This window comes from Mizuhopecten yessoensis, unplaced genomic scaffold (assembly GCF_002113885.1).
Source record: "Mizuhopecten yessoensis strain PY_sf001 unplaced genomic scaffold, ASM211388v2 scaffold10815, whole genome shotgun sequence".
NCBI classification, from domain to species: domain Eukaryota; kingdom Metazoa; phylum Mollusca; class Bivalvia; order Pectinida; family Pectinidae; genus Mizuhopecten; species Mizuhopecten yessoensis.
Genome location: NW_018408735.1, coordinates 44,818 through 61,648, shown reverse-complemented (window position 1 = coordinate 61,648; position 16,831 = coordinate 44,818). Strand labels below are relative to the sequence as shown.

At 35.5% G+C, this 16,831-nt stretch overlaps 1 protein-coding gene across 1 annotated transcript in view; it reads left to right on the top strand.

Annotated features, from left to right (window-relative positions):
* The window catches only part of LOC110462632, a 43,982-nt gene that overhangs the window by 16,967 nt on the left and 10,184 nt on the right, over nt 1–16,831 (top strand). The window contains exons 2-5 of the mRNA XM_021516687.1: nt 7,757–7,875; nt 11,874–12,119; nt 15,488–15,708; nt 16,263–16,694. Of these exons, the coding sequence (XP_021372362.1) occupies nt 7,757–7,875; nt 11,874–12,119; nt 15,488–15,708; nt 16,263–16,694 (1,018 nt within the window). The remainder of the gene's footprint in view (nt 1–7,756; nt 7,876–11,873; nt 12,120–15,487; nt 15,709–16,262; nt 16,695–16,831) is intronic.

The window sequence follows — 16,831 nt, the reverse complement described above, 5'->3', positions numbered from 1 at the left end:
CACAGAGAGGAGAAACAGGGAATAACATATACACTACACGGAGTGGTGACACATAGAGGGAATAACAGATACACTACACGGAGTGGTGGCACTCACAGGGAATAACAGATAAACTACACCGAGTGGTGACATATATACAGGGAATAGCAGGTGAACTACACGGTAGTGGTGACACACACAAGGAATAACAGATAAACTACACGGAGTGGTGACACACAGAGGGAATAACAGATACACTACACCAGTACACGGGAGTGGTGACACACTACAGAAGGATGGTAGGTAACACTCCAGGAATTACATAAACCAAAGCTTGATCTCCACATTAGCTTTTTTCTACTTAACCTCCCAGCTTTTTAATAATAGTGAAAAGCTATATCGGGTTTCACAAGATTGTTGACATGTACCGCGTGGCACCATCGCAACTTGTTTAAAAGTTTTCGGTTTTTAATAGGACGTGGTCACATTTACAAGAGATATCCTAGCTTGAGATATTTTAGACGTGCATGTATGTAAGGTGTTGCCGTTGTATACCGGATTTGGTTTTTCGTTCGTTGTCCGTAATTATTTATATGTATTATTGTCTCAAGAAGGAATTTTCAAATTGAAGATCATTTCCACAAATCAAAGATAAAAACTAGAAATGTTATTACTATTAAATTGTTTATGTCTAACCTTCATCTGGCCAAAGAAACGTGACGATGGGTTGAACTTGGTACACATCGCCAGGACATAATTTGTAATTCGAAGGGAATGGTTATGAATACCATTATTTGTTAATTTATAAACATTGAACCAATATGTCGACATAATATTTGCATATTTCAAACAGTTATTGTGGTATCCAAATACCACAAAAATTAAAAGTATGTTGAGCATGTTTGTTTGTGTTATGTCACGTGTAAGTAGATTCTTAGAAAATCCCGAGAAAATTCTGAAGACTTGAACACTAAATTAATCTTCCTACATATGACTGTAATTATATTCCGCCATGTCAATATTTGTTAGACATATATGTGACCTCTTGTTACGCACTTATGTGTGTCTGAGTGAAACAAAATCTGAAATCTGCATTATTAAATCATATTGGTCTCAGCAGCAGCAGCAAAATACAATGACATTATTATACAATAAATCAATTTGTGCAAAAGAGTAGCACAACTTTATACTTGAGGATATACACTTCTGTAAGCTGTATACAACAGCTCTTCTGAACGACGTTTTACAGTGGTATAAATGTGATCTAAAAGATGTGACTTAAAACATATTGGTAATGACTCTCTGTGTACGAGCCCCACACTTTGGACGTAAGGACCTTTCCAGTTGGGCTGTCTGTGAGCTACGGTGATCGTGAGCTGATAATAGCACGACTGACATAACTGTGGTTCTATATAATGTCTTACCTGTACAGGTACATCGCGGGGTGCACACTTGTACAGTAGGTATAAAGTTACGCTGACCTAGGATTATAATACTAGGTGAATGCCGTGTATTCAGGACTGATTTCCCTCCGTGTACATGCAAGGATTTAGTGTACATACTCAAATGAAAAATGTTACTATATTTTTATCTTTTTAAACACATCTTCCCCCTCGCCCTGTCAGTGCTACAATGTGTCGCCGTACAAACCCATGTCAATCTTAGCGCCCCCATCAGTCAAGTTACAAGTTTTATTTGAACTTCAGGCCATTGGCCCATCAGTATACAATACATATTATACACAAATCATGGACAATGTACAGAGAATGAAGACAATCATATTCCATTATAATACCCTTAATTTGTTTGCCTCATAGATAAATTTTCCTAGTATACACAATTCTTTAATAGTATGGACACTCAATAACTGAACGAATTTAAACACAGATGGTTTTTTCCAATAATATCTTTTGATAAAACGTGATCAATCCTGTATGCTCCGCCCCAGAGAAGTTGACTTGGTGTGGTTTTACTATCTCAGCTATGAACTAACAGAGGATAAGAACCAGAAACAGTAGGTGTTGTTTTAAATAGAAGAAAATTGCTACCGCGATGATATTTTATCATTTTTCTAAGTACTAGTTTGGAATCTAATTCTATATACATTTGTGCTGTAACACCCTTGTTAACGAGAACTTGCTGTGTTTATTCCAGACTGTGCTACATATGTACATGCCGCATTATTTTCCCAATTGCCTGCTGGAGTAGTTTTGAATCAACAAACTGTGTGATTATTTGAAACTTGTGTTTTGTATCTACCATGAATTCGAACCTACATGTAGTCGAATGGTAATACATTGTAGCTAACGTGTTAACTATCTTAGCCAGCAGATAAATAACAGGAATTCCTCTCTATGACGACAAGTGTCGCCTCATCACATTATTGAATTCTACATTTCTAATCGAACAAAACAAGTTAATGAAAGGAGAACAGTGGCGTAGCATACATTTATGCTTGTATGCTAAAGCATACACTAAAATTTCAAGAAGATTTTATTTTAATCCTATATTTTTTTCAATTTCTTTCTTTTTAATGTTCAATTTGGACTGTCCGTATCAATCATAAAAAAGGGGAAAATAAAAAAAAATCTTGACAATTTTAGTCTGATAAAATAATGTTGTTATGTTAAGTCTACACACATTGACAAATCTTGAAGGTTTATGTAAATCAAAAACTACTTAGCGATAAAAAGTCGGATTTTACTGAACACGGGCGATTGCTTGTAGGGCCTTGTAGAATTGTTTTCCAGCTATGAGAGCTCGGACGCTCGACCCTCTTTAAAAATACACTCCGAAAAATGATTACGGCACTGGAGAACAAGTTATGTATGTTGATAAATAATTCTGCCACGTTGGCGATGTAACGACCCTTTCCATTGGCTTATAACAACAATGTAATATTATTGGACAATAAACAATACGCGTGCATGTATCTAACAAACCGTGCAAAGCTTCCGAAAGCTGTAGGTTATTAGTGCATTTGATGTTTTGAAATAAGAATTTTGTATAAGCATGACGTCACTGTGAAGTGGTGATTGTTAACTTAGTCAATGAATTGGCAAAACAAAACAACTGCGGACATGGCGACGGTCAATGAATCGTGTGGGACTTTCAAACCCAAAACTGGTTTCACAAAGCCAAATTATGGACCTTCATCAGCTTAAAGGTGGTAAGAGCTCAGATTGACAAATGTTTGCACGCGCAAAACAACAACACGCGATTGATTTAAAATATCCGGGCAATGAGCAAGAAGACATTTTAGGTGTGAACAAATGATATTTTTAAAACGGTCACTGCCGGTCAAATAAACGTGATACCTTCATATCAGAACCTAGGCGTTTCAAACTGCGTTAGCGAAAAGTACTCCACTGGTGATAATCTTTAAGTCAATTATTAACTGAAGCTTTTTTGAGTGATTTTAGACTTACGTGAACGTAGGATTTGCCAAACCAACAACGATTTCACAACCAGGATATAACTGTTCTCAGTTTCAGATCACGGGGTCGCTTGTGATTTAAAAATTACAAAAAGATGTCCGTTAAAAGCTGTTACGCTATTTCCCAACAATCAGTGAAATATATTCGGCTATAAATGCATAAACCGGGATACATAAATATAGTTTTAGGGCTGTAGGAATACTCCCACATTAGGACCATGTACAGGTACCCTTCTACGTTATGAATATCTGCATCAAATGGAGACTAGTGCAACGATCTCGGGTAGAAATTGTGTTTTGTATTTGATTAGACTCGACGCCATACAGATTTGAGGGATTTTAATTTCTAAAATGCTCTAAAAATAAGAATTTTCCAAACAAATTTAATTCGTGTTTGCTTAATTATCATTAGTTATTATTACTAAATGTATATATTTATGCTAAAACATATGTCTGTTTGTTTGACTTTTTTTTAATGGAAAAAAACCCTATTAAAATGATCGCAAATATCAATAATTGGTAAGGAGGTGCATGCATTTCTGCAGATGATTGAATTGAATTCAATTGAATAACATGTAGTACATACAATTCATATACATAATACGAAAGGTATGGACTATTTTTTTTCAATCATATCCAAACTTATTCGATAGTGGATACTCGCAGCCATTGTCACAAACACGCAGTACCAGTTTTCCATCCTTTTATTTAATATACGGATGATGATGATGATGTGGTGATTCTTTTTATTTATTATATATAACTTTTAACGACTTTTCCGTTCTTGTTTTTTTTTGTCTTTTCTTTCTGTTTCTTGGATATTTTTTTCTCAAGTAAGGTTGTCAAGATATTTTGGTCGTTCATTGCTCAAATTGAAATGAAAGCTTACAGAACATCCTTTTTGTTTATCTAAGCATTGATGGGAACTTTGAACAATTATCACGAAGAGGAATTAGTCCGAGTAGCAGCGAATTCTTTTAAATATTTTCACAAAGTTTACAATAAACCATTGATTATCCGAAATAATATCAATTGTACACAGTCGAATCACACATGCGATGCAATGTCGAAGTCGGTTGCTTGGTAACGATATTATGCTGCAACATTTTCAAAAAAATGGCTGATGAAATTTAAATATTTGATATCAAAATAAATTTAAGAAAATCGTTATTGATATTGAAACTCATTTAAGTATAAAGCTATATCTTCATATTGTATTATACCGACATTTCACGTTTTCTTCTATTTACATAATATATCGGTACACCGGATGTGTTTACTGCGAGGTGATATCTGTATCTTGGTCATTACTCATCCTCTGTAATCTCATTTGTATATTTCGGCAACACATTTTTTCATTTTGTTTTCTTTATATCCGAACAATCTCACGTTTTGATGCTGTGAAACATCCCCCAAAATCCAACAATTTGATATCTTATCATCTAATATCCAACTGACTTTGTGCAACTTCAGCAGTTTTAAATATTCTCATTTTGTTATTACTCGATAGAGCGGTCCCTAACCGGAAATAGCAGTACGATTGTCGATATCGGACGTGAATGGCATTGTAATAGTCGTGGGATAAAGATCAGCCACGTTGCAAGTAAACTCATGGTGAAGGCAATATACAGTCACTCTTTCATTCCTTATCAGATTTTAGTTGGAATTCTAACACTTGAGGTAGTACGATGCCGGTATTACTGTCTACAGATAGGACGCATTTGTCATAATTTGTCGGTTTAAAAGCCATACACAGGACGTTTCATTGACAAACGTGTTTTTTTTTGTATCTATAAATCAAATTTTAAAATTTCACATTAGACAAAATTCAAAGAAAGCGTATCCCTGTGTCTATAAATCAAAGCCTACATATGGGGTGATGGAGCGACAGCGGGACGACTGGCAATCCACATGTTATCAGACAGGCGCTTGTATAATATCTGATGCATAATAAGCGGCAGATACACGAATTAAAACATATTATTAGTCGTTATACATACAACCAATTCTCACATTACATTTACAGAGTCTTTACACAGAAACGCTTGTCGTTCTTTGGTTGTGCGATCTGAATCAAGAGAGCGCATGTCTTGTTTACTAGATAGCATGAAGGCAATTAAAATGCACATATGTAATCTATCACTGACTTAATCATCCCTCTGTAGAGAAAAATCTTTAACAGTTTCCTTGCAACATAAAAAGGCTTTTATACAACCGTATTGTGTTCACCAGCAGGCAGGCCCACCATCACACACAATCAAACTCTATTTACACAAGCTCGCGATCGGTGAGCCGTGACCAGGGTTAGAAGCTGGGACTAAGCCATTACCTATACAGGTACATTGATTATGGAGGCTGTCGGGAGTTTTATGATAACAAACAACACCATTCGTGTAGGTAACAACACAGACTCTCCTTCCCTTCACCGGAAGTTATAAAAGCACTAGTGCAGCAACCTCCGCCTTCATAGACAAACATGGCGGCCACAATGGCAGTGACTCAATGTCCCACCAGAAAGCGTACAATAGTAATCTTTGTTGGTGATTGGTGACTGAATGGAAACCACAACACATGTCTATAAAAAGCATAGTCTGTAAGGGTGGAAACAACCATAGACATTTAATGGGATAAAAACACAGACGATTATAAGGATAGAGAAACCATACAATGTCACTATCACAGACTGCTAGTAATTTAGCTACCCACAACCAATATTGACAGGGGTACTGGTCGTTCTCTCTCTCTCTTTATTTATTCCAGTCCTGTTCCTGTTGACACACAAGGTGCTGTATCACCAACACTATACACACCTAAAAATGTCGTCACAACCAATCTGACTTGGTAAAGACAAGGGGATGATTCTCAACACGTGACTGTTATTTGAGAAGGAAACACCACAGACAAATACTGAAACACGAGACCATGTACCCGTGTGACTTTCGATCGCTGCATAAAACTGTTGAACAATGTCGTCATAGTTATTGAACTCCTTAAAACTCAGCGTACCGACAGGTAGAATAAGAGTCTAAAGTCCAACGACCGGCCGCGATACTCGGTGTAAATGTATTATGCAATCTTCTGTTCATGTTATAGTCTATTTCATGGCGGTTTTTTTTTCTAGATAGTTGATGTTTTGCTATCGCGTGGGGTCGTGCCAGAGACCAGATTTTGGACAGACGGGTGTGGTCATTATTGGGGCAGAGGATTGTGGTCAGTTTTAGGACAGACGGGTATGGTCAGTTTTGGGCCAGAGGGGTGTAAACAGGGCTAGGATTTACGGGTGTGGTCAATTCTGGGATAGAGGGTGTGGTCAGCTCTGGGATAAAGGGGCGTGGTCAGTTCTGGGATAGAGGGGCGTGGTCAGTTCTGCGATAGAGAGGTGTGGTCAGTTCTAATCGGCCATAGTAATAATTATATGTCTCTTAACAACTCGCTGTGCTGAGTAAGATAGAAATATGATTAAGACTATAGGGCTGACGATAAACCCGTATATCATATTCTGGACAGGTGAATTTGTACCGAATATCAGTCATGGTATACGTGACAGACGAACATGCTTCGTCACACCGTTTCACATGTTCATTATTAGGTCAGTTGATCATGTATGAAGATGACCAATAATGGCCGGTATGCAATATAACTGACTGTCTTGTTCTGAAAAGACATCGAAGAGTTGCATTTGTAGAATTATCCCAACTGTCTATGTAACATTACAAATCTCAATTTTGATAAATAAACTGTGTACGTTTGACCAGAGACGTATATATACGTCTCTGGTTTGACCTTTGAATTTGGTTTGTGATACACGCTATTTTAGCCTAACACGGCGACACAACAATGATCGCCACACCAAGCCTCGTAGTGGCGGCTAAGGACACCACAAATAGCACCGGTCTAGCTGTATTGCGACCCTTACTAACATTGTTACATATCTAAATTTAAATCTAGTTTACGTGTTTGTCAATCAGTTTTGAAACATGCAAAAAGTGTGTTATTTGGGGGAAAATATTTCAACTAAAACTTATCTATATTAGGTACATTTTCTTTGTATGTGGCCTAATTGAGATGACATGTCCTAATTGTAGGAAAGTCAAGGTTAAGTAAAACACATTTTCAGGTAGGATGCGGAGATGGCGGGTCTGAGGGACGTTTGAATGGGTTTGAGGAATAATATATATATTGGTCTACATACCATTACCGGCCTTTCTGAGTACAAACAACCACTTTGTCTATAGACCTGTACCAATAAATGTCAAAATGGACACCTGTTTCGTCCCTAGAATTTAACTTTGTAAGAACAGTAGATTTCGAATATTTATTTTCGTAAATTCACTATTGCAGGTGCGGAATCGATACGGCCATCGTCAACAATGAAGGCAACACAGCAGAGGATGTGCTCCTCAAAGAGAAGCCGGACGGCTGGCAGGAGATGCAGCACTGGTACAACAAATACAAACCAGGTATGTTACTCCGCCTAAACATATAAGCTATAACCCAGAGATAAGTTAGTCAAATAATTGTCATCTACAAGTCAAATACAGCCCGAGTAAAAAAGTCAATTACTCACCATATAAAGTTTAAATGCAAACCAATTATAATATGTAATTTCTTTGTCATATACTTATCGAATTCAGTCCGGGCGATACAGTCTCACACTTTTAAGTATCTAGGTGAATTACTGAGGGACCTAAGTATTTTGGAAAGTAGGACAAATATACAATTTATCCGCATAAAGATAAATACAGCTCAGATAATTAGATAACTTATAACTTGACGAACAAAGTCTATATCAGCGGGTCAAACCAGTTCATAAATAGGTCAGAATCACCTCTGGTAAGTTCACGAAAAAAGGTCAAATGCAGTTGATATACAGGTAAAGATGCAGCCAGGATAAGTAGGTCAAGATGAGTTGATATACGGGCAAACTAATGCTAAGATACAAATGTAAGTAACTCAAGTAACGATATCTAGGAAAAATACAGCCCTTAAAAGTAGGTTTACAGTTGATGCTGGTGTAAAATGCCCAGATAAATAAATAAAATACTCCTCATATTCAGGTAAAATACAGCCCAGATTGTACATCGCACAGATATTGTTAATTACTATTTAAAGTCATGGTCATCAAAATACAACTCTTGGTAACGTCATACTCTAAAACCGGAAGTAGCAATTAAGTAAGAACTACTTTAGTGACGTGACGTAAGTCAGTCAAATGTTGGAACAGACCAGTCACATAGGTCTAACTAATTACGTAAAATAAGGTCCGAAGTCCCATTTGTATTTGTCAAACATTGGTCATGATAATATATAATTTCAGGTAAACGAATCATACACGAATCAAATACATACTAGTCATGTTAAACCTAGATCACGTGTCAAATTCACACTACGTCATGCTAAACACAGGGACCTGATAATTTGTTACATCTATATTTAGACTTAAACTAGGATGTTTAGAGTAATATTACACGTTTGGGGAGTTGAGATTAATTTTCAGTAAAAATGCCACCCCAATACTCGTGTACCCCTCTCTCAACCATAAATGAGATGAAGTCGTAGGTTTTCTTTCATATCTTTATTCCATAGACGAGAGCCTGCAACACGAATAACGCATTGCAGGTAATTACATACAATGTATAAATGCATAAATATATACACCTGGTTACACTCGTATATATATCATCATTGGTCTTAACCCTTCAAACGTGTAAAATTTCTCTAAACACTTTGGTTTAGGTCAAAATGTAGTTGTTACAAATAATCAGGTCCCTGTGCCCCAAACGTGTAAAATAACTCTAAACACATTAGTTTATATCCAAATATAGCTGTAACAAATTCTCAGGTCCCTGTGTTCAGCATGACGTAGTCAGAATTTCTCAGGTCCCTGTGATGCTGAAAATATAGATTAATGATTATAAGACGCACACGCCATACACATATAAATATAAACGAATGGTTTAAAAATAGCTTAAATATGATAAAATATATAAACAACAATGACGTCGAATACCGTGTCATCTCAGACCGTGTTATTGTAAACAAATAGTCGAAATACAGCCATGGTTTATATATAGATGTCACATGCAAACCATAATAGTATATCAAGCACTGGTAGAATTCAGCCAAGCGTGTAATTATTAATGACGATTGATTGATTGAAGAGCTTAACGTTCTGGTGTCGGTTATAACTATATCATAAATAAACCATAACCAAGTGTAGTATGTATGTACTAGGTATTGCAATGTAAAATGTTAATTACGTCACACTTTCCTTTTAACTGTGACACAGCTACTTAACTCGAATTGATAATAATATATAACACATTTGATATAGAGCCCTATCTAGCTGGAATAAGCCACTCTAAAGCGCTTAACAGAACATAGATAAGCTAATACATTAATCAATACAATTTTGAGGATTTCGCAGGAGCTGCGGGATCAGGCGCTCACTTCTAGTCCTATGTCACCTGGCTAATACCTCCATATGAGTTCATGCCTGCGTGTGTGCTGGAGATGTATTGTGTTCTGTTTGAAACGGTATCATTTATAGTGCCACTTCACTTGAATGATACAACACAGATACTGCAACACCCACCTCAGATCCCTCCAATCCTCCTGTCACTCTATCCTCTAGAATCTTACTATAACCCTGACCCCTCCAATCCTCCTGGCATTCTGACCTCTAGAATCTTGATATAACCCTGACCCCTCCAATCCTCCTGTCACTCTATCCTCTAGAATCTTACTATAATCCCAATCCCTCCAATCCTCCTGTCACTCTATCCTCAAGAATCTTACTATAATCCCAATCCCTCCAATCCTCCTGTCATTTTGACCTCTAGAATCTTGTATAACCCTGACCCCTCAAATCCTCCTGTCACTCTGACCTCTAGAATCTTACTATAACCCTGACCCCTCCAATCCTCCTGTCACTCTGACCTCTAGAATCTTGATATAACCCTGACCCCTCCAATCCTCCTGTCTCTCTATCCTCTAGAATCTTACTATAACCCTGACCTCCTCTCCAATCCTCCTGTCACTCTGACCTCTAAATCTTACTATAACCTTCACCCCTCTAATCCTCCTGTCACTCTGACCTCTAGAATCTTGATATAACCCTGACCCCTCCAATCCTCCTGTCTCTCTGACCTCATAATCTTACTATAATCCCAATCCCTCCAATCCTCCTGTCACTCTGACCTCTAGAATCTTGATATAACCCTAACCCCTCCAATCCTCCTGTCTCTCTGACCTCATAATCTTACTATAACCCTGACCCCTCCAAATCTTCCGTCACTCTGACCTCAGAATCTGTCTTTAACCCTGACATCACTAGAGTTCTACGTCTCCTAATTACCTCGTTATGTATAAATATAATCTTAGCAGCCTTGTTGAACTAGACAGGTCGTTTCTAAGGTTAACTGTTGTCAATAAATCACGAATCCTAACCTGAAGGTCACTGTGTTATACCATCAAATTACCTTAATATCACTAGTAAAAGATAAACAACGTTTACCGGCGTTTGCTTTTGTTACGGCTGGTTATGGTAATAGCCAATGTCTATTCTTACTAAAACCCTGCATACTGATACGCACTTGTGCGCTCATCTTCTCAACGTATCCATCAAATACGTTTATTTTGATAGTAAACAGTACGAAGTTATTGAGGACAAGAACTAAATGAGTTTTTTGGCTATATGAAAAGCTTGGTGGGCAAGATTGTTAAATAAAAGGCTCCTTTGTTGGGGGCCAGACGGGGAGGGTAGTACACGTCACTTCTTAATTTGCTTTCTATCCATTAGTCTGTTTTTTCACTTTAAATGCCGTGTTCAAATTACTAGATTTTATCTCGTAATCTGACATTGGCTGTTTATCTGTCCTAGTGGCCACGCCCCTTCTATCCACCCCATTTGTAGACGACACAGCCGCTCCATTGTGCAGCATGTCGACTGCACGAGAAAGTGCAGGCTGGCTGAGACGAAACGTTAGTTCAGAACACAACGTGTAATATAAGCCTGATTCGTATACCTATTAGATATTTTCGTGATTCAAACCTGCATTGATGCAGAAGACGCCACTTGGGGTCCAGGGAACGTCTGCTAATGAAATCACGGAATTTATCGTGTCGTCTTTCTTTTGTTTAATATGAGATATATATCAATTATTATAAAAGACTTTTTATTGATTTGGGATTTGCTTGGCACATGTTTTGTATTATTTTATAATTTTTATTTTTTGTAATTATATAATAATGCCTATAGGTATTCTTCTGTCTTTGTTTTATTTGTATGCCTGTTAACAAATATAAAAGCAAGAAGAGCAAATACTCTTTCAGACGATGAACAGTTAATGCTGACGTTTGATCCGTGATCCTTAAATATAAGGCAATCTTTATTAGAATAACTATTATATGTGTACGATAGACACGCCATTAAATCGAGTTTTCTAATGATTTCCAGGCCTGTGGCGAGCCCTGTCAGCTGACGAGCCCGACCGGAAACTCGTAGAAAAGCTTCTTAAGAACTGGTGTCGACTCACCTGTATAAAGAATGGTAAAGTGACTAGCATCAAGTCATTAGTCAAAGATGACGTCCGCAAAATTGACCTTCTCCACAAGATCGAGGATTACGAGAACGCCAATGAAATGGCCCTGGCGTTGAATGCTGGGTTTGGCTTCATCGTGAAATCATGGATGAAACAACCAAGTATGATTAGTGTTAAGTATAACTACATCATAATATAAACAAATACAAATACATGACTTTATATCCACAATTACAATGTATGGTTTTATATAAACGATTGCAAAGTTTAGGTTTATATTAACATTAGAAATGTATATTTAATAATCAACAGATGTACCGGTTAGTTTCACGGACGAAATGACTTTATGGTGCAGAAAACATTTACTCTCGGTGACCTTAAGTGCTTTCTCCTTCGTTCTTCTTTGTATTACTTCATATCGACAGTTATAATAGATTATGTGTGAAATACAACAAATAATAGCTTTGTATAAACAATTGTAATGTTTTATCCATATATGCTATGTATAGTTTTATAAAAATGGTTTCATTGTATATTTTTATCAAAGATAACATTGCCTGCTTATTATCAATAGTTACATTTGATACATATATATCAATGGTTCTATTGTATAGTTATATATCAATAAATATAGTTACTTTGTATGGTTTAATATCAATGGTTTCGTTGAATGGTTTTATATCAATGGGTACTTTGTATGGTTTTATATCGAAATGGTTTCGTTGAATAGTTATATATCAATGTTTACGTTGAATGGTTTTATATCAATGGTTACGTTGAATGGTTTTATATCAATGGTTACGTTGAATGGTTATATATCAATAATTACGTTGAATGGCGTTATATCAATGGTTACGTTGAATGGTTTTATATCAATGGTTACATTGAATAGTTATATATCAATGTTTACGTTGAATGGTTTTATATCAATGGTTACGTTGAATGGTTTTATATCAATGGTTACATTGAATAGTTATATATAAATGTTTACGTCGAATGGTTTTATATCAATGGTTACGTTGAATGGTTATATATCAATAATTACGTTGAATGGCGTTATATCAATGGTTACGTTGAATGGTTTTATATCAATGCTTACATTGTATGGTGTTATATCAATGGTTACGTTGAAGATTTGTATCAATGGTTACGTTAAATGGTTTTATATCAATGGTTTCGTTGATTGGTTTTATATCAATGTTTACGTTGAATTGTTTTGTATCAATGGTTATGTTGATTTGTTTTATATCAATGGTTACTTTGTATGGTTTTCTATCAATGGGTTCGGTGAGTGGTTTTCTATCAATGGTTACGTTGAATGGTGTTATATCAATAGTTACGTTGAATGGTTTTATATCAATGGTTACATTGAATAGTTATATATAAATGTTTACGTCGAATGGTTTTATATCAATGGTTACGTTGAATGGTTATATATCAATAATTACGTTGAATGGCGTTATATCAATGGTTACGTTGAATGGTTTTATATCAATGCTTACATTGTATGGTGTTATATCAATGGTTACGTTGAAGATTTGTATCAATGGTTACGTTAAATGGTTTTATATCAATGGTTTCGTTGATTGGTTTTATATCAATGTTTACGTTGAATTGTTTTGTATCAATGGTTATGTTGATTTGTTTTATATCAATGGTTACTTTGTATGGTTTTCTATCAATGGTTACGTTGAATGGTTTTCTATCAATGGTAACGTTGAATGGTGTTATATCAATAGTTACGTTGAATGGTTTTATATCAATGGTTACATTGAATAGTTATATATCAATGTTTACGTTGAATGGTTTTATATCAATGGTTACGTTGAATGGTTATATATCAATAATTACGTTGAATGGTGTTATATCAATGGTTACGTTGAATGGTTTTATATCAATGCTTACATTGTATGGTGTTATATCAATGGTTACGTTGAAGATTTATATCAATGGTTACGTTAAATGGTTTTATATCAATGGTTTAGTTGATTGGTTATATATCAATGGTTGCGTTGAATGATTTTATATCAATGGTTACGTTGAATGGTTTTATATCAATGGTTACGTTGAATGATTTCATACTAATAGTTATATATCAATGGTTAAATTGAATGGTGTTATATCAATGGTTACGTTGAATGGTTTTATATCAATGGTTACGTTAAATGGTTTTATATCAATGGTTTCGTTGATTGGTTTTATATCAATGTTTACGTTGAATTGTTTTGTATCAATGGTTATGTTGATTTGTTTTATATCAATGGTTACTTTGTATGGTTTTCTATCAATTGTTACGTTGAATGGTTTTATAACAATGGTTACTTTGTATGGTTTTATATCAATGGTTACTTTGTATGGTTTTATATCAATGGTTACTTTGTATGGTTTTATATCAATGGTTACGTTGAATGGTGTTATATCAATGGTTTCGTTGAATGGTGCTATATCAATAGTTACGTTGAATCGTTTTATATCAATGGTTACGTTGAATGTTTTATATCAATGGTTACGTTAAATGGTTTTATATCAATGGTTTAGTTGATTGGTTACATATCAATTTTTTCGTTGAATGGTTTTATATCAATGGTTACATTGAATAGTTATATATCAATGTTTACGTTGAATTGTTTTATATCAATGGTTACGTTGAATGGTTTTATATCAATGCTTACCTTGTATGGTGTTATATCAATGGTTACGTTGAAGATTTATATCAATGGTTACGTTAAATGGTTTTATATTAATGGTTTAGTTAATTGGTTATATATCAATGTTTTCGTTGAATGGTTTTATATCAATGGTTACATTGAATAGTTATATATCAATGTTTACGTTGAATGGTTTTATATCAATGGTTACGTTAAATGGTTTTATATCAATGGTTACATTGAATGGTGTTATATGAATGGTTACGTCGAATGGTTTTATATCAATTGTTTCATTGAATGGTTTTATATCAATGGTTACTTTATATGTTTTTTTATCAATGGTTTCGTTGAATGGTTTTATATCAATGTTTTTTTTTGTATGGTTTTATATCATTGGTTACGTTGAATGGTGTTATATCAATGGTTTCGTTGAATGGTTTTATATCAATGGTTACCTTGTATGGTGTTATATCAATGGTTACGTTGAATGGTTTTATATCAATGGTTACGTTGAATGGTTTTATATCAATGTTGACGTTGAATGGTTTTTATATTAATTGTTACAATGTATGGTTTCATACTCATAGTTATATATCAACTATTACAGAGCAAAGAAAAAAAGATAATCCATCGTTTTTTATCAATATTAACACATCATATTTTTATATCAAATATTTATAAAAAGTTGCATACGTTTGTCAGAAGCAAACTATTTCTTTCAGTTTATTTGGATTACATGTCTCGTACCTGATATTTAGTGCGAGCTACATTAAAACATCTCGTCGGTCAGATAACACCTGCTATTAATAAGTGTTATTTACCAAACCCATGTACACTGCTGTAAGGTAAAACACTGACTACTTGTGTTTTGTGTTTGAAAGGTACGGAACTGATGAAGTCGGTCGATCCAAACACGTCGGATTACTCTTACCAATATAACTTCCCAGACTCACCGGAAGTGCCGCGCCCCCTGCTGGCGGCGGCCTGGGAGACAAACAGCTACGAAACTGTTGACGTCCTCATGGATATGAAGCCAAACACAAGAGCGCTTTACTCAAACGAACCAGAAACCGTAAATCCACCTAAACCGCTATTTTTTCAGGTAAGAATAGGAGATAGGATGTTGAAAATGTTACAGAAAGACAGTGCTTGTATCAACACCAGTTTTACCTTAGACGTTCTTGTTATCAGTTCCGAAGATGAAAACAAATAAAAGTGTCACTGTTTCCACTCATATTTAGATAATTCAGTAAAGCTTTGTAGCTTTGTAAGCTTGTTTCATATTTATTTTCCTGAAATTCTTCTTAGCCATTTTCAGCAGAGTCGTTTAAAACGGTATAGGAATTTCTTTAAGGTCATGTGATTGTGCAGACTGAATTTTGATTAGTTGCTAATGAGTTCAATTTCTACTTGAAACGAATTCGGTCTTAGATACGGAAAGAATATTGTAACATTTTTTATTGCAGCGTACATAGTAATTTGAAGCCTTTGGATATCGAAGTGCTTCCGATTCAAATTTGTGCTCGTCATGCATCATGCTTTCCCCTTGATATTTAAGAAGGAGACGTTTCTTCCCGTTTAAGGATCAGCGGTTGTTTATGAAAAATCTGTCTATAATCTTTCAAAATTTGAAAGATAACCTTGGCTTTGTTTCAGCTTGTGTGTGGAAATTCAGTCCCCGCGGATGATCGAATCCCCCTGAGGATATTCCGAGGTTCTGACCTTCAAGCAAGGGACAGCGAAGGACAAACGATTCTCCACAAAGTAATAGAATATCAAAAACCAGAAAATACTTTCCGCATTTTAATGACATATGGTGCTGATATTGCAGCACGTGACCGTCACGGTCGCACGGCACGTGATTTAGCCTTAAAATTAAACAGACCCGAATATAGCACATGTGTCGATGAACACATCATAAAACTTGTGAAAGACAAAAAGTTTGATGACATTGAGAGACTTATACTCCAAAGCTACGACCAGCTTTTGAATGTCACGGATAGCTCCAAACGGACAATGGTCGAAATCGCAAAGAAATATGGCAATCGTCACATCTATGAAGTAGTGAAGCTGTCAGCTGCCATTCAGGTGAGTAATTTATAAGTTTTAAAAAGTTTGTCTTTATTTTGTGTTTTTGTGTTTTTCTTCTTCTTCTTCTTCTTCTTCTTCTTCTTCTTCTTCTTCTTCTTCTTCTTCTTCTTCTTCTTCTTCTTCTTCTTCTTCTT